Source organism: Talpa europaea, assembly GCF_964194135.1.
Source record: "Talpa europaea genome assembly, chromosome: 10".
Classification (NCBI taxonomy): Eukaryota; Metazoa; Chordata; class Mammalia; order Eulipotyphla; family Talpidae; genus Talpa; species Talpa europaea.
The window spans coordinates 79,933,019-79,948,327 of NC_140077.1; the positions used below are offsets into that span (position 1 = coordinate 79,933,019).

The 15,309-nt window shown below is 37.2% G+C and overlaps 1 protein-coding gene across 1 annotated transcript in view; it reads right to left on the bottom strand.

Annotated features, from left to right (window-relative positions):
- Positions 1-2,000: 2,000 nt before the first annotated feature.
- Positions 2,001-15,309, bottom strand: part of LOC311178819 (complement factor H-like) — a gene marked incomplete at both ends in the record, with an annotated part of 48,591 nt that continues 35,282 nt past the window's right edge. The window contains 6 exons of the mRNA XM_084245550.1: positions 2,001-2,502; positions 8,562-8,691; positions 11,172-11,354; positions 12,783-12,956; positions 13,972-14,148; positions 14,777-14,950. Of these exons, the coding sequence (XP_084101676.1) occupies positions 2,001-2,502; positions 8,562-8,691; positions 11,172-11,354; positions 12,783-12,956; positions 13,972-14,148; positions 14,777-14,950 (1,340 nt within the window). The remainder of the gene's footprint in view (positions 2,503-8,561; positions 8,692-11,171; positions 11,355-12,782; positions 12,957-13,971; positions 14,149-14,776; positions 14,951-15,309) is intronic.

Sequence of the window (15,309 nt, forward strand, 5' to 3'; positions counted from 1 at the left end):
AAAAAGGAATTGGTTTTGTTTTGCCAAATATGGCTATTTGTTTAAACAATGACTAATTATATGAGATGCCAAAATACTAATATTGTAATAAATGCTTGAGTAGAAATGATGCTTATTTCACTTCTCTCCCTCTCTCGTCGTCTCCCATCAAGGATGCTGTCTTTTCAGGAACCAGTAAGGCCATGAGAATGAATAACAGAAAGAAGAATAGTATTTCAATAAATCATGAAATCCTTTATAAAATCTAATATTAGAAGAAAAAAGAGTGAGGTAAAAACCTATAACTTTGCTGGAAGATTTCAGTCTAATTGTTTATGTTGAACATTTTTCTTTATTTTAAAATAAAAGCCAGAATATGTGTTTCATTTCTAGTTTCAGTGATTTGACATGTAACTTACTGTATGTTCTCCTCCAGCTATAAAATTAATCTGTATGTTAAAATACTTGTTTCCTAATTTCCACTTACTGGACTACATTATCTTCACTACATGCAAAAAATTCATGTTTTTCTTTATCATCTTTTATCAATAAAGGTCTTTGTTACTTCTAATTCAGTACAGATGTCAACCTTGGAAAATAAACACACAAGATAAACTGTACATTATATGAAAGAGTTCATTTAATTAAAAATAGAAGATAGTACCCTTCATACTTATAAAATGTAGAGAACTTTAAAAAATGAACTGTAATATTAGCTGAAGGTTAGTGAGCAAATATTTCGTGAGGTAGTAATCCGTCCAGATGTTCAAATATTGCCCACAAATACAGTTTAAAAGTGCTAATTATTTAGGTTAAATAATTGTTGGGATCACTCAGATTATAAAATCTGAAATCAGTGAATACTGCAAGCATTGAAAAATGGCATTATCATTATTACCAAGATAAGTGGGTGTCCTCAAAGTGCCTCAATGCCACTTTTCAGCTTGAAGCAGCAGTTATACTTTTAATCGCTATCACAGTTCATTCATAAGCAGTGTAATGACACTACCTAGGTACAGGGATACCTGTTAGGATTGGTCGTTGTTACTAGAATAGCATTTTTTTTTTCTATCTAGAAACTATTCAGTACATCTAACTCAAGATCTTATTTTTTCAGTATGATGACTTTCTTCAAATCTCCAAGTTATAATTATTTACTACGGGGTTATGAGATAACTTCTGTAAACGAAGTCACAAATTTTGGATTTAAATTTAAATTTGAGTCCGTGAATTAAATATTCACTCATCAAATGTTAAGCGTGCATGTTTTAGGGCTGTGCTTGAATACGTAGTTATTAATGAATTTTTTGTAGTAGTTTTCTACAGTGGATCCCATGAAATGGAAATCTGATTGAAATTAAATATTAATAGGAAAATATTGATCCTTTTCACTCAACCACTCAATGCATTAATGAGTGATACAGAGCAGCTGCTGTATCCCAGGAGAAGGGTATGCAGGATACAGATATGAATCAAATTCACTCCGTATTTAAAGGAAATCCCAAAGGAAGGAACTCCTTAGTTTAGTAGAAGAGAGAAAGTACTAGCAGTAGCCAACTCAAAGACCTAGGGGAACAAGCACAGGTCTGGGATGTTGAGTGTATCAGGGCCAGTGATATTCCTGGTGGCCTGATGATGGCACGCTCTGTTTAACCTGGACAGCTGCTGCTTTGCTCAGCGTGGATGATTGTCCTGTGAGATTGAGTCCAGTATTGCTGCATATTCTGCTTTGTTTCTTGTGAAATCTGACTTTTATATGTGGAGGAGAAACGAAATAATTTTGTGAAAAATGCAGTTCATAAGCTGCCACCCTGGAAAGTGCCTGCACAAAGCAGAGCGGTGGCACAACTGAGGCAGCGCTGAACTTTTTGGGGGTGTGTGGAGGAGGGAAGGGAGGGAGTGGAAAGCTTCCTAGAAATAGTAAGTCTGGGGTCTACCAGACCAGAGGAGACATTTCAAGTGGAAGGCACAACGCAGGCAACATCAGCTATTAAGCACAAACCGCACACTGCGTATTAAACTCACTTTTCGGGATAAGAGGAGAGGTGGGTCTTGCCCTCGGGACTGTGGGGAGGGGGAGCAGCCGACCGTCCTCCCGGGTCTCGCGATGAGCCGGGCCGGCGCCCGAGGGGCGGCGGGGTGTCGAGCGGGGGAGCGGCCGTGGCGACGCGGCGAGCGGGCCGCAGCCGCTGGGAGGTGAGCCCGGGGGAGGCACGGAGGCCCCGGGGGAGGCGGCGTCCCCGCCGGTCCTGTCCCTCAGCCATTTCTGCCGGTCGCTGTTTCTCTGCTTCGGGGACGTGCGCCCGGGCGCCTCGCGGACTCTGGGGCTGGCCCTGGCCAACCCGAACGAGGAGGTGGCTGAGGTGAAGATCCGGCGCTTCCCGGCCCCCGACCGCGGCTTCAGGGTCTCGCGCCGCTTTTTCGTGCTGCAGGTGAGTCTGGGGCGGCGGGCGGGGCGCGGGCGGGGCGCCGGCACCGCCCTCGGGAGGTCGCTCCCGGGTCTCTGCTGAGGGGCGAGCGCGGCTGGGCGGGGAACCTCAGGTCACCAGCCCCCTGGAGAATAAGTGTCTGTGCCGCCGCGCTGACTCCATCAGTCCTTGTCTTCTGTGTCAGGAAGGGCCAGGGTAGGCGACCGCCGGCGTTTGGTGGCGCAGCAAGTACGCGCGCACCTGCAGGACAGAAGCGCTTTCAAGACCCCTGTTCAGTGGGGAAGCGTTTCACAGCCTTCGGGTGCTGCGATGGGCTCTTGCAGTTTTAAAGTAAAACCATTAAAAAGCTAACGCCTAGTTTTCAGATGATCAGGAGTACTTCGGTTGGAGCAACTTTTTTTTTTTTTAATTGCTTCCTGTCAAGTCATCATAATATATGCACTTTCGTGTTCACAAGCATCAGGGAAACGACTCCCTCTGAAGCGCGTCAGTGTGATTCTGCTGAAAGACTTTGGGTTCTTTGTTTTTGCTGATGTTCGCAGCAGAAACCAAGACGCTTCTTCCTTGTGTTCAGCCTGCATGTATGGGGTCAATGCACACATTAGCATGAGTGTTTTAATCCTTTGTTTTCTTTTCTGTCAGTCTCTATGGCGAACCTAATTTTATGCATGTGGTTTCAGTAACTTCCCCTGCAGTTTTTTCTGCAGTGCATTGACCAGAGTAGCATTCCCACCCCTGTCACCAAAAAGCTGAGAATTTGGGTTCTTATTGTGACTACTGTGGGTTTTCCACCGCGTAAAACCCCTGCACGTATGAAGATAGACCATGAGTTGAGGGCGTGTGAGCAGTTAGCTGAGTAACTGCTTCACAAGGTAGGGGGAAGCAGCTCTGGTTTGAGATCCATGAACTGGTGTGTAACCAATCTGCACAGCCACATTTCAGAACCTGCCCCACCCCTATAGTCTATGACTTGTTACTTTTTAGAGAAAGAGATGTTTGTTTTCTATCTAACACTTACTATTCCTTGATAGATGGAACTAATGGGCGTGTGTGTATTTATTCAAATGTACTTTTTTTTATAGGAGTGCAGGTTCCCTTTGCAATTAGTGTTTTTGTGTCCTTGGGTAAATTCCAAGAAGTGGAATTGCGGGATCATCTGGTAGATTCATTTTTAGTGTTTTGAGGAACCTCCACACAGCTTTCCATAGTCCCTGGACCAGTTTACATTCCCACCTGTGGTGTAAGAGGGTTCCTCCTTCTCCACATCCTCATGAGCATTTGTTTACAGTTTTTTAAATATGGGCCATTCTCACTGGTCAAGTTGGTATCTTATTGTGGTTTTGATTTGCATTTCCCTGATGACAGGTAACATTGAACATTTTTTCATATGCCTGCTCCCCATTTGTGTTTCTTCTTTGGAGCAGCATCTTTTTATCTCTTCTGCCCATTTTTCCATTGGGTTGTTTTCTTTGTTTTTGTTGAGTTGTGTAAGCTCTTTGTAGATCTTTGATATCCCTGGTAAAGTGTGCAGATATTTTCTCCATTCAGTCTTTGTTTTGTTTACTGTCTCAGAAGTTTTTTAGTTTGAGCTAGTCCCTGTTTATCTTCTCCTCCATTTTCCTTGCTTCTGGAAAAGCAACCTCACAGATGTTTCTGAGGTTTATATCGTGGAGTTTTTTGCCTGTGTCCCTTTCTATATATTTCACGATTTCAGGTTTTACATTCTCTTTCCATTTTGTGTTGATTTTTGTGTATGCTGTAAGAATGTAGTTTAGTTTCATTTCCAACATCATTTATTGAAGAGGCTTTCCTTGTTCCAGTGTATCTTCTTTCTTCCTTTGATATAGATGAGTTGACCACAATTGTGGTTTTACTTATGGACTTTCATTGGTCTGTGTGTCTGTTTTGGTTCCAGTGCCATGCTGTTTTTATTATTATGACTTTGTCATAAAGTTTGAAATCTGGGCATGTAATACCAACATTCTTCCCTCTGTTATTCAGGAGAGCTATGGCTATTCAGTGTTTGTGTTTGTGATTCCACCTGAATTTCAGCAGTATATAGTCCATTTCTTTAAAGAATAACATTGAGATTTTTATTGGAATTGCATTTAATCTGAAAATTGTTTTTGATATGATGGCCAATTTGTTAATATGAATTCTTCCAATCCATGTGCTGGGAATATCTATTTCTTCGTGTCTCCTACTTCTTTTAACAGTGTTTTGAATTTTCCTTGTGTAGGTATTTCACTTTCTTTGTTAGGTTTATTCCCTGATATTTAGTTTGGGGGGAGTACATTTACAAATATGATGTTTTTTCTTAATTTCTTACTCCTTCTGATTATGTGCATTCATTTTGCAATCTGCGACTTTACTGATTTTTTCTAGTTCAGTAAATTTTTCTCCACATTTTTTAGGGTTCTCTCTCTATTATATTGTATCTTCTACAAATAATGATAGTTTTACTTCTCCTTTTCCAGCTTGGATTCCTTTTATGTCTTTCTCTTGCCTGATTATTCTAGGTAGGACTTCAATATTACATTGAAAAGCAGTGGTGAAAGTGAACTTCCTTGTCTTGTTCCAGATACTAATGGGACGTCTATTCAGTTTTTCATCATTAAGAATATTAGGTCTCTGGGCATCCCCGGTGGCACAGCGGTGAGTGCTGGGTTGCGAAGCTGCCTGCAGCCTCTGTAGCTCTGGTTCTATCCCTGGCTGCTCCCAGGCCTAGGGAGGAGGGTCCTGCATGGCGCACAGACCTCTCCTGCTGCCCTCTACTCCCCTCAGCAGTGTACTTCAGTCCCTCTGCCTGCTCTGCTCCCCGCTCTGGCTCTGGTGAATTCTCTCACCCTCCCGCACTTCTGACTGTACCCAGTGCATGTATAAATAAATAAAATAAATAAATAAATAAAAAATCTTTAAAAAAAAAAAGAATATTAGGTCTCTGGTGAATACTTTCACCCTCCCGTGCATCAGGCCTGTGCCCCGGTTCTTGTCTGAATAAATAAATCGATCTTAAAAAAAAAGAATGCTATTAGCTGTGGGTTTGTCATATATGGCTTTTATATGTTAAGATCTGTTCCTTTTATTCCAAGTTTTTCAAGGGCCTTCATCATAAATTATGTTCATAAAATGCTTTCTCAGCATCTATTGATATGATCATGTGATTTTTCTTTTTCTTTTTGTTGATGTGGTGACTTATGTTAATTGGTATTTAAATGTTGAACCATTCTTGTGTTCCTAGACTAAACCCCACTTGGTCATGATGTATAATACTTTTGGTGAGTTGTTGGATTTGTTTTGCTAAGTTTTTTTTGTTTGTTTGTTTGCTAAGTTTTTTTTGTTTTAAGATTTATTTATTTATTTATATAAGCATTGGGTACAGTCAGAAGTGCCAGAGGGTGAGAGAATTTACCAGAGCCCAAGAGGGGAGCAGAACAGGCAGAAGGACCGAAGTGCACTGCTGAGGGGAGCAGTGGACTTGGCAGGAGAGGTCTGCGCTGCCAGTGGGACCCTCTCCAGCGGCCAGGGATCAAACTGGTGTTGCAGAGGCTGTGGGCAGCTGTTTTGCTAAGATTTTATGGAGAATTTTAGCATCTGTGTTCATAAGGGAGATTGGTTTGTAATTTTCTTCTTGTATGTTATCTTTAGTTTTGGTACCAGTGTAATATTGGTTTCATAAAATGTATTTGGTAGTATTCCTTCTTTCTTGATTCTTTGAAAGAATGTTTGTAGGTTGGGCATTAGTTCATCTTTGAATGTCTGGTAGAACTCACTTGTGAAACCATCTGATCCCGGGCCTTTGTTTTTTGGGAGGGTTTGATTGCTGTTTCAATTTCGCTGCTTCTAATCGGTTTAGCTCTTATAGTTCTTCTTTGTTCAGCTTTGGGTGACTGTATAGTTCTCAGAATTTGTCCTTCTTATCTAGATTGTTGAACTTGTTTGTGTAAAAATATTCACAGTAATCTCTATCTTCTGTGTCTGTTGTAATTTCTCCTCTTTTATTTGTGATCCTATTTGTGTGATTTTTTTCCTTCTTTGTGAGCCTAGCTAGAAGTTTATCTATTGTATTTTATTTTTTAAAGAACCAGCTTTTGGTTTCATTGATCATTTGAATTGTCTTTTTTATTTCTATTTCATTTCTGCTTTAACTTATTATATTATTTCCTTTCTTCTACTTTTTTTGTCGTTCTTTTTTTTAGTTCTTGGAGGAGGAAGATTAGGTTCTTTCTTGATTCTTTATGTGGGCTGTTAGGCTATATACCTTCCTCTTACTACTGTTTTGTTGTATCCTATTTTTCCTGAAATGTATGTCATCATTTGTCATTCATCTTAAGGTATTTTTAAATGTCTCTTTGATTTCCTCATTTACCCAGTGGTCTTTCAGTAGCCTGTTGTTTAGTCCTCATGTGGTAAGGGAGCTCCTTGCTTTCTTTTCATAGTCGATTTCCAGATTGATGCCTTTCTGATGAGAGAAGGTATGATTTCAGCCTTCATGCATTTTTTATTTTATCTTGTGCCCCAGTAACTGTTTGATACTGGAGAATGATTCATATGTACTTGAGAAACTTTGTATTAGGGTTTTGGGGGTGTGAAATATCCTATAGATGTCTGTTAAGCCCATGTGATCTAGATCTTTACTTAGGGCTATGTGTTCTTGTTTATTTTTTTTCTAGTTGATCTGTCCATTGGTGAAAGCGGAGAGTTGAAGTCTGTTAACCACATATGTATTTACTCCAATGTCTGTTTTCAGAGCTGATGGTAATTTTCTAATATTTGGATGTTCCCTCACTTGGTGAGTATATATTGATGTGTGTTATGTCTTCCTGGTGTATTGTACCCTTGGCATAGTGCCCATCAGTGTCCCTTGTCACCTTTTTTAGCTTGAAGTCTATTTTATCTGATATAAGTATGGTTGCCCCTGCCTGCTTTTTGGGCTCATTTGCTTGTAGAATTGTTTTCCAACCCTTTACTTTCGATCTAAGTTTATCTTTAAAATTTAGGTGTGTTTCTGGGAGGCAGCAGAAGTTTGGATTCTGTTTTCTAATGCCGCATGCTCTTTTATGTCTTTTACTGATGATTTTAGTCTGCTAACATTTAGGGTGATTATTGATACATGGAAGTCAGCCTGTATTGCCATTTTCTTCACCATTTTGTGATTCAATTCAATTCCTTGTTCAGTTCTTCTTGTTTGTTCCTGTCTTGCTTTAGGTTTTTAGGCTTCGTATACTATTTCTCAGTGGGGGCTTCATGGTAGTGAATTTCTGAAGATTTTGTTTGTCTGAAAAGTTCCTTATTTTTAACTCAAATAGTAAGGAGACATTATAGGATTGGATATTCTCTTGTCTAGCATTTTCATTTTAGAATTTTTTAGAATAAGTCATTCCATTTCTCCTCTTGGATTAGTCTTGGATTCTTGGAAGCTTTACTAATATGTGTCTTGCTGTAGATTTCCTTTCATTCGGTAATTTGGCTCCTTCTAACTTCCTGTATGCCTATAATCATTCCCTGCTCAAGTTTGGGAAGTTCTCTACAATTACTTCCTTAAATAGTTTCCCCTCTTCCTTGCCTCTCTCTTCTCCTTTTGGAATTCCTGACTCTTCTATATTCTTTCCTCATGGAATCAGATAATTTTCAAAATGTTTCTTTGTTCTTTGTGTCTCTCTTTCCTTTTCTTCCTTGTTTCTTTTCAGATCTGTGTCTTCGGGAGTATTGACTCACTCTTCCATGTATTCTATCCTGTTTATTCTCATGGCTTTTTTTCTAGAATTTTTTAGCTCTTCCATTGATCTTTTACATCCTGCAGCTCCTTAATTTTCTTATTTAAAGTTTCAGTTTTGTTCTTATGTTCATTGATTATGTTTTTTAAAAAGGTTCTTTTCCTTTTCTGTATTTTCTCACATATCTCTGATTTGTTTTTCTGAGTTTTGTTTGTGTTGTTTGAGTTCTTTGACTTTTTCAATTATGACAGTTTTTCCCTTGGCCACTTGTATTTTTCTTTCCTCCCATTGCTTATTTTCATTTTTGCTCTGCTATAGATGGAGCTTCTGTTTGCTGTGGAACTGCTTCTCCCTCTACTTCTGGGTGTTCACAATGGCTTACCGTGAATTATAAAGTGCAAATGGGGCTGGTGGGTGGAACCTCTGTCTACCTTACCTGGCCATGGGTTGTCCAGGTGAGTGTCTGGGATGCTGGTGCCTATCAGTGTCTCTCTGGGCAAGCTGATGGCGGGATGTCCTGGGTGGTCGTGTGACCTGTGACAACGTTGGTGTACTCTGTCTCAGGACTGGGTTTCAGCAATCTGTGTGGGTTTTTGGCAGGGATGTTTTGGGAAGTCACAGGGGCCTTGGTAGGCTGGGGCTGGTGGAGTCCGCAGAAGTTGGCAAGACCTCTGTTGTTCTGGGTAGGGCTTGTTGTCTTGTGCTGGAAATTATGAGGTGTCCGGGCTCTCTGGCCCCTCCCCAAGTGGCATCCCAACTCTCACCTGACCAAGCTGGGGCTGGCAGAGTCCCACAGAAGTTTGCGGGTGTTCTTCTTTTTTTTAGACCAGCCAGCTATTTATGATATTATATGGTTTCTCCTTCAAAACAAAATTTGTGTTTTTCACTGGAAAAACAATAGACACAGTTTTCTTGTCATGTTAGGGTTTTGCATTTGACAAATTCTGCCAGGCTTTGGGATGTTGGTGTTAAAGTCTGAACTTTGAAGTCAGACTGCCTGGATTTGAATTTTTAGCTGTATGATGTTGGCAAAATACATGAAGCTTATTGGGTCTTGATTATTTCATCTGTAAAACGTGCATCTAAATTATGGTACCTGCTTCCTAATGATGAGAAGATAAATGAGTTAACTAGATACCTATAACTATGCTTGGAATGTAAGATGTACTTTAAAAATTATCAGTAATGATAATGTGGAGTTTAGAGGTGTTTGGGGGGGAACAAAGAAATTAGTTGGTCATCTTAACATTTCTTTTTGAAAAAAGTCTTCAAAATACAAGGTCATTATATTTACAGTAGAATTACTGTGCAAATTATTTTTTTTTGTGCACAAGATGCTGTACAAATGTTAAAGAAGTAAAATATGCAAGTAACGTTGAGCCAGACAACTAAAATAAAGTGATGTGGAGACTATCTGTTCTTGCTTTCATGTACATTGAATATTTTCTGTCTTTTTTTTTAAGATTTATTTATTTATTTATACAAGCACTGGGTACTTTCAGAAGCATGGGAGGGTGAGAGAATTCACCAGAGCAGAACAGGGAGCAGAGCAGGCAGAAGGACTGAAGTACACTGCTGAGAGGAGCAGCGGGCGGCAGGAGAGGTCTGCATGCCATGTGGGACCCTTGCTAGTACCTGGGAATGGAACTAGTGCTGCAGAGGCTGCGGGCACCTTCGCAGCCCAGCGCTCAAACCCTGCGCCACCTGGGAGGTACTATTTTGAATTTTTTGAGTAATCTCCATAATGTTTTCCATAATGGCTTACCTAATTACTTTTTATGAATATTTCAATTACACTGTGTGGTAGATAGGCATCTTGTAGAAGACTTTAATGTGTTTTATATTAATGTATTAAGAAATAAACGAAAGTAATAACTATTTACATCTTATAACTAACAAAGGTATGGTTTAGTTTGGTTTTTACATATTTGTGAGCTAATATTATTTTGAATAAGGATACAAGAATATTTTTATCATTTCGTCTGAAATAGTCTCAGAAAGTCTCAGAAGTTATAAAGAAAATTTGAGTAAATCAGGAGAGTGATGGATGGAAAAAGCAGGCACTAAAGGAATTGAATTTCTGCCCACTAGTATTTTCAGAATAGGACACATATTTTGGTTTACCAAGTTTTAATGTAATAATCGAAAGCAGCACTTCATTGTCCTCTCAGATTATAATTGCATATCCATGTTACATTAAATACAAATTCTGGTTTATTAAAGAAAATGAATCAAACAATCCTTGAAACAATAAGTAGAGATTGGATAACTTGTGCAACATTATGTTCAAAATTGTATTAATAATGAATAACTGTACATATTGTAAGTTTTGACTACACTTTATGCATTTTTTATATACAAGTGGGATATATCAGTGTTCCTTTCTGACAGGTTTTTCGTAAGGAATCTTTTGTCACTGGACGATATCCATTTTTACACACAAAGTCAACAGGTTCCCCTGACAAAGAATAAAGTTTTTTAGCATCTATCCATCTCAACCTTATATGATGTTCCTCCATGGCTGTTGGTGATATTATACATGGCTCTAATGGGGAAGAAAAGAATGTAAAACATTTAGTGACAAATATTTTCACAGGACTTTAGACTTTCAAGGGCAATCTACATTGGTCCAAGAATTTTCGAAACTGTTTCCTAACCAAAACATCAGTTGTACCTAGTATTAAATTAATTATTTAAAATATTAATTTAAGTAATATATAAATTTAATTAATATTTAAATTAATGATTTAAATGTTAAACGATAAATGATGTAAAAATAAATCACTGTGTTTAATGCGTGATAATTAAATGTTATAATCCCAGATTTATAGTATCAATGATCATATTAAGAAGTTTGATTGAAGGAAATTGTTGCTGTTGTTGCTTGAAGAATGTTACAATATCTGATTTCCTCACACATTATTTTGTAGCCAACCATTCACAGAATAATAGTTTCTTCATCCATGAAAATTTTAGTTTAAAGAGTAAAACTTCATACACATTGCAGTGATTTTCTGAGTTTTCATCAGGATTTTAAAATACTTACCTAGACATTCTGGTGGTTTTGACCATTGTCCATTGCGGCATATTACATTGTGGTTTCCATCAAGTTTATAGAAAGACTTGCATCGGTACTCAACTGATGTTTCTGGAGCATATACTGGTAATAGGGGTGAGGTAATATCTCCATTGTTTATAGGTGGAGGCAGGCCACATTTTCCTTTCGAGTCTAAAAAAATATATGATTTGCTGAAATTGACCTGTTAATCTCAGGTTATTTCAATAAATTCAACAGGTTAAAAATGTATATGAAATCACATAAGACCCTGAATAGGCAAGTAGTCCTTACAAAACGATGAAGAAGAGAGGTCTCATAAGCCCAGATTTCAAACTACAGCATAAAACTACAGTAATAAAAACTATATGGTACTGGAATAAAAATAGATACAAACCAATGGACTAGAATTGAGAACCCAGAAATAAGCCCAAACTTTATTGTCAGTTAATCTGTACATGGAGCCAGGATACACTGGATAAAGGAAACTCTTTAACTAATGGTGTTGGAAAAACTGGACAGTCGCAGGGAGATAAAGAAAAACATCAACAAGGGGCTGATGCAAACTCTGCAAAGAACATATGCAACTAAACAAAAAGAAAGCAAATAACCCAATAAAAAAAATGGACAGAAAAGCTAAATAGACACTTCTCCAAAGAAGACACACAGATGGACAACAGACAGAAGAAAAATAAAACCTTATTATCACTTATTCTTAGAGAAACTCAAATCTAAACCACAATGAGATACCACTTCCCCCATATGGAAATGGTCCACATCAAAAAGACCAGAAACAGTAAGTGTTGGCAGGATGTAGAGAAAAAAGAACCAGTGTACATTGTTAGTTGGAATATAGACTGGCTCAGCTCCTAAGGAAAACAGAATAAAGTTTCTCAAAATATTAAAGATAGGTCTGTCATATGATCTAGCAATTACAAACCTTGGTATCTACGTAAGGAATGCAAAGACACTAATTCAAGGGACATATGCACTCCTAAGTTCACTGTAGCACTATTTACACTCGCCAATTCATGGAACAACCCTAGTGTCAAGGAGAAATGAGTGAGTTAAGAAGCTGTGCAATGTATTCACAATGGAATACTACTTAGCTATATAAAAAGAAAGATGAACTCTTTCTGTCTGTGACAATGTGGATGTACCTGGTGGGGGTTATGCTAAGTGAAATAAACCAGAAGGAGAAAGACATATCAGATGGTTTCATTCTTATGTAGAATACAAAATGAAGGGTCAAAGAAAACCAAACCAAAAATATACTCTAGAAATATTAAACTAAATTACCGTATTTATTTCTCAAAAATCACTAAGTGTCTTAATCCTTAAGATAGGGAATTTTCCATGATTCCAATAGTTTCAGTTTGTTCAGATCTTTCATAAAATAAACCATGTTGCTTCTTCAGTCAAAAAATTATTGGATTTTAAAGTACCTTCATTTTATTTGTGTTGAAACACTTTATTTAATAAGAACAACTACATATATCTTATTATTATCCTTAGATGTTATACATGAGATAAATATGTTGATATATTGAATATATCACCAAATACATTATCTAAAATCATGTATAAAATATGATACTCTACATTTGCACTCAGGTGGTTTTGTCCATGTTCCATTTAAACATATCACTTCCATATCCCCAAATATGTCGAAAGGTTTTTTGCATTCATACTGTACTCTCTCACCAGACGAGTACCTAGGCATCTTGTTTGGTATCACAGCATTTTCCACTCTGGGTGGATCTACACAGGAAACATCTGTAGAGGAAGAGAAAAGCATCTCCAAAGTAATGATTCATGTGAGTAGCAAATCAGTAAATGGGGTCACAACTATATGTCAAAGGGGATTCAAAATAAATAATCTGTCATGAAAAAATACTAATTTTAATAAATTTGCATGCAAAATTAAAGAAAGAAGGATAAAACAATCTATTTTTTGGTAACGTTGACTCCCCTGTACCTTACCCTTAAACAGAAGATTCATAGACATTTTTGAATCAGTGAAAATGAGAGTTTTACTGGACATGTCCATGGGTTTAGTAAAGTAAATATTATAAATTATAAAAATTCAAGGTGACTTTACAATCCACAAGAAATTCATAAGAAAGAGATTAATTGACATCAATTAATGAATATGGTTTGCAACCATCCTGTTTATGAAGTGTAATTATAGGTCCATCGAAAGTACACATGGTAGACACTTCTTCAGAGAATATATCTGGAGCTGTAACACTTTGAAGACCATGGTTAAAGAAAGATGATTAATCCAGTGATCCCAATAGATGTGGAGAAAAAAAGGGATGTAAATGTGTCATTTATGAAAACACTTTTTTGGAGTGTTTTTTTGCAAAATTTTAAATTACTTTAATGAGTGACGCGCAATTCATCAGTGAGAGTCAAGGAATATGTTAGCTAGTCGGTTACATACTATTTATGTTTGATTCTTAAACCAAAGTGTGCACAGAATCCCCTGGGAATTTTTCAAACAGTTTCAGGATTGAATCCCCAGAGGTTTTGATTCAGCAGGTTGAGTGAGCTTGTGAATTTGCATTTCTAGCAATTTCCAGAAGATGCTGATGCTGCTATTCCAGAGACCAAACTAAGAATTATTGGGCTTTAGGATTAGCCACTGAGTATACAATTTCATCCCATTATGTTAGGCATAAACAATCTTTGATCTGGCCTAAAATATCCTATGTCTATTTCTAATGATGCTAGATGCAATTAAATTACTTAAAACACACAAATTAATTTTTAAAAATTAATGTAGTACCTCTACATGTTGGCCTTCCTATCCATTTTCTCTTAATACACTGTACAGTATTGGAGCCATCTATTTGGTGATATTCTGGACATTTATAAGCCACTTTTTCTCCTGACCTATATGATTCCTTTTTCTGACCTATGAGTATGGCATCACCAAAGCTGGGTAAATTATAACAATCCGTTTCTGAAAGACAAAAAAGAAAGTAATAGGACCTTGCTTAGTAAATATTTAAAAATACAGAATGGTCAATAAGTATATTCAGAATAGTTCTATCAAAGCAATAAATGCTCTACTATACTTTCTTATGCATGGTAGCAGGTTTGACTTGGTTTAGTGTAACAGTGTAACAAAGAAATGAAAGCCTAACAGATATGGATACTTAGATGCTTGAGACCATATTTCTTAAATTCTTTTTTTTTTTTTGCCTGTACAGGCCATAATATTATGTATTTCACTTTCTGTTTTGGTCAAAATCTGTTACCTTTGAGTTAGAGAAATATCTTATAAAAGTATATATTTATAAGGTGATAACCAACAGTATATTGAATAATGACGAGATTGAGGAGCTGTTGTGATATAGGAAAGAAGGTGAGAAATCTCTGAGGATGTATATCAAAGGACATTGAAAGTGCTCACAAGATAATATGAAAATAAATTAAGTTGGTTCATGTCAAACTTTAATTACTAGGCCGATTAATTTTATACTAGAACTAGAAAATATCCACAGATACTTTGTTAAATTATATAATTACTACTTCGTTTCACATTTGAACCATTTGATGATATGAATTAGAAAGAAGATATACTATACTTATGCATTCTGGTAGAGGGGACCATTTTCCTCCTAAACATGTTATAGTTGCAGGTCCATCAATCCCAAAGCCTTCGGTACAATGGTAGGTGACAATTTCTCCATATTGGTAATTGTCTCCCTTTAGATATAGAATACCATGGGAAATCAAACCTGGAGGTTCACAAGGAAGTCCTAAAAAGAAATGAAAGTATGATTACATGTTTCACTAACGCTGGGATTTAATTTAATGAGTGGATACAGGAGCTACCATGACATTACAGCAAAGGCACACAAATGCTTTTCCTATAATCACTATCCTGGTTCAGCTGTCAACTTGAGCAAGAACTTGAATTTAAAATGTCAGTATATTATTTAAGAGATTTTCTGTATTTCTCTATCCAATCATGTATAATAATAGAAACTAATCATCTTAAGGAAATAGCATATATTCAAAGATATCAGAAAAGACATTTTAAGAAGAATATAACATTTTTTTAATAACTTGATGACATCTCAAACATACAATGGTTATATAAATAGGCAGGAACAAG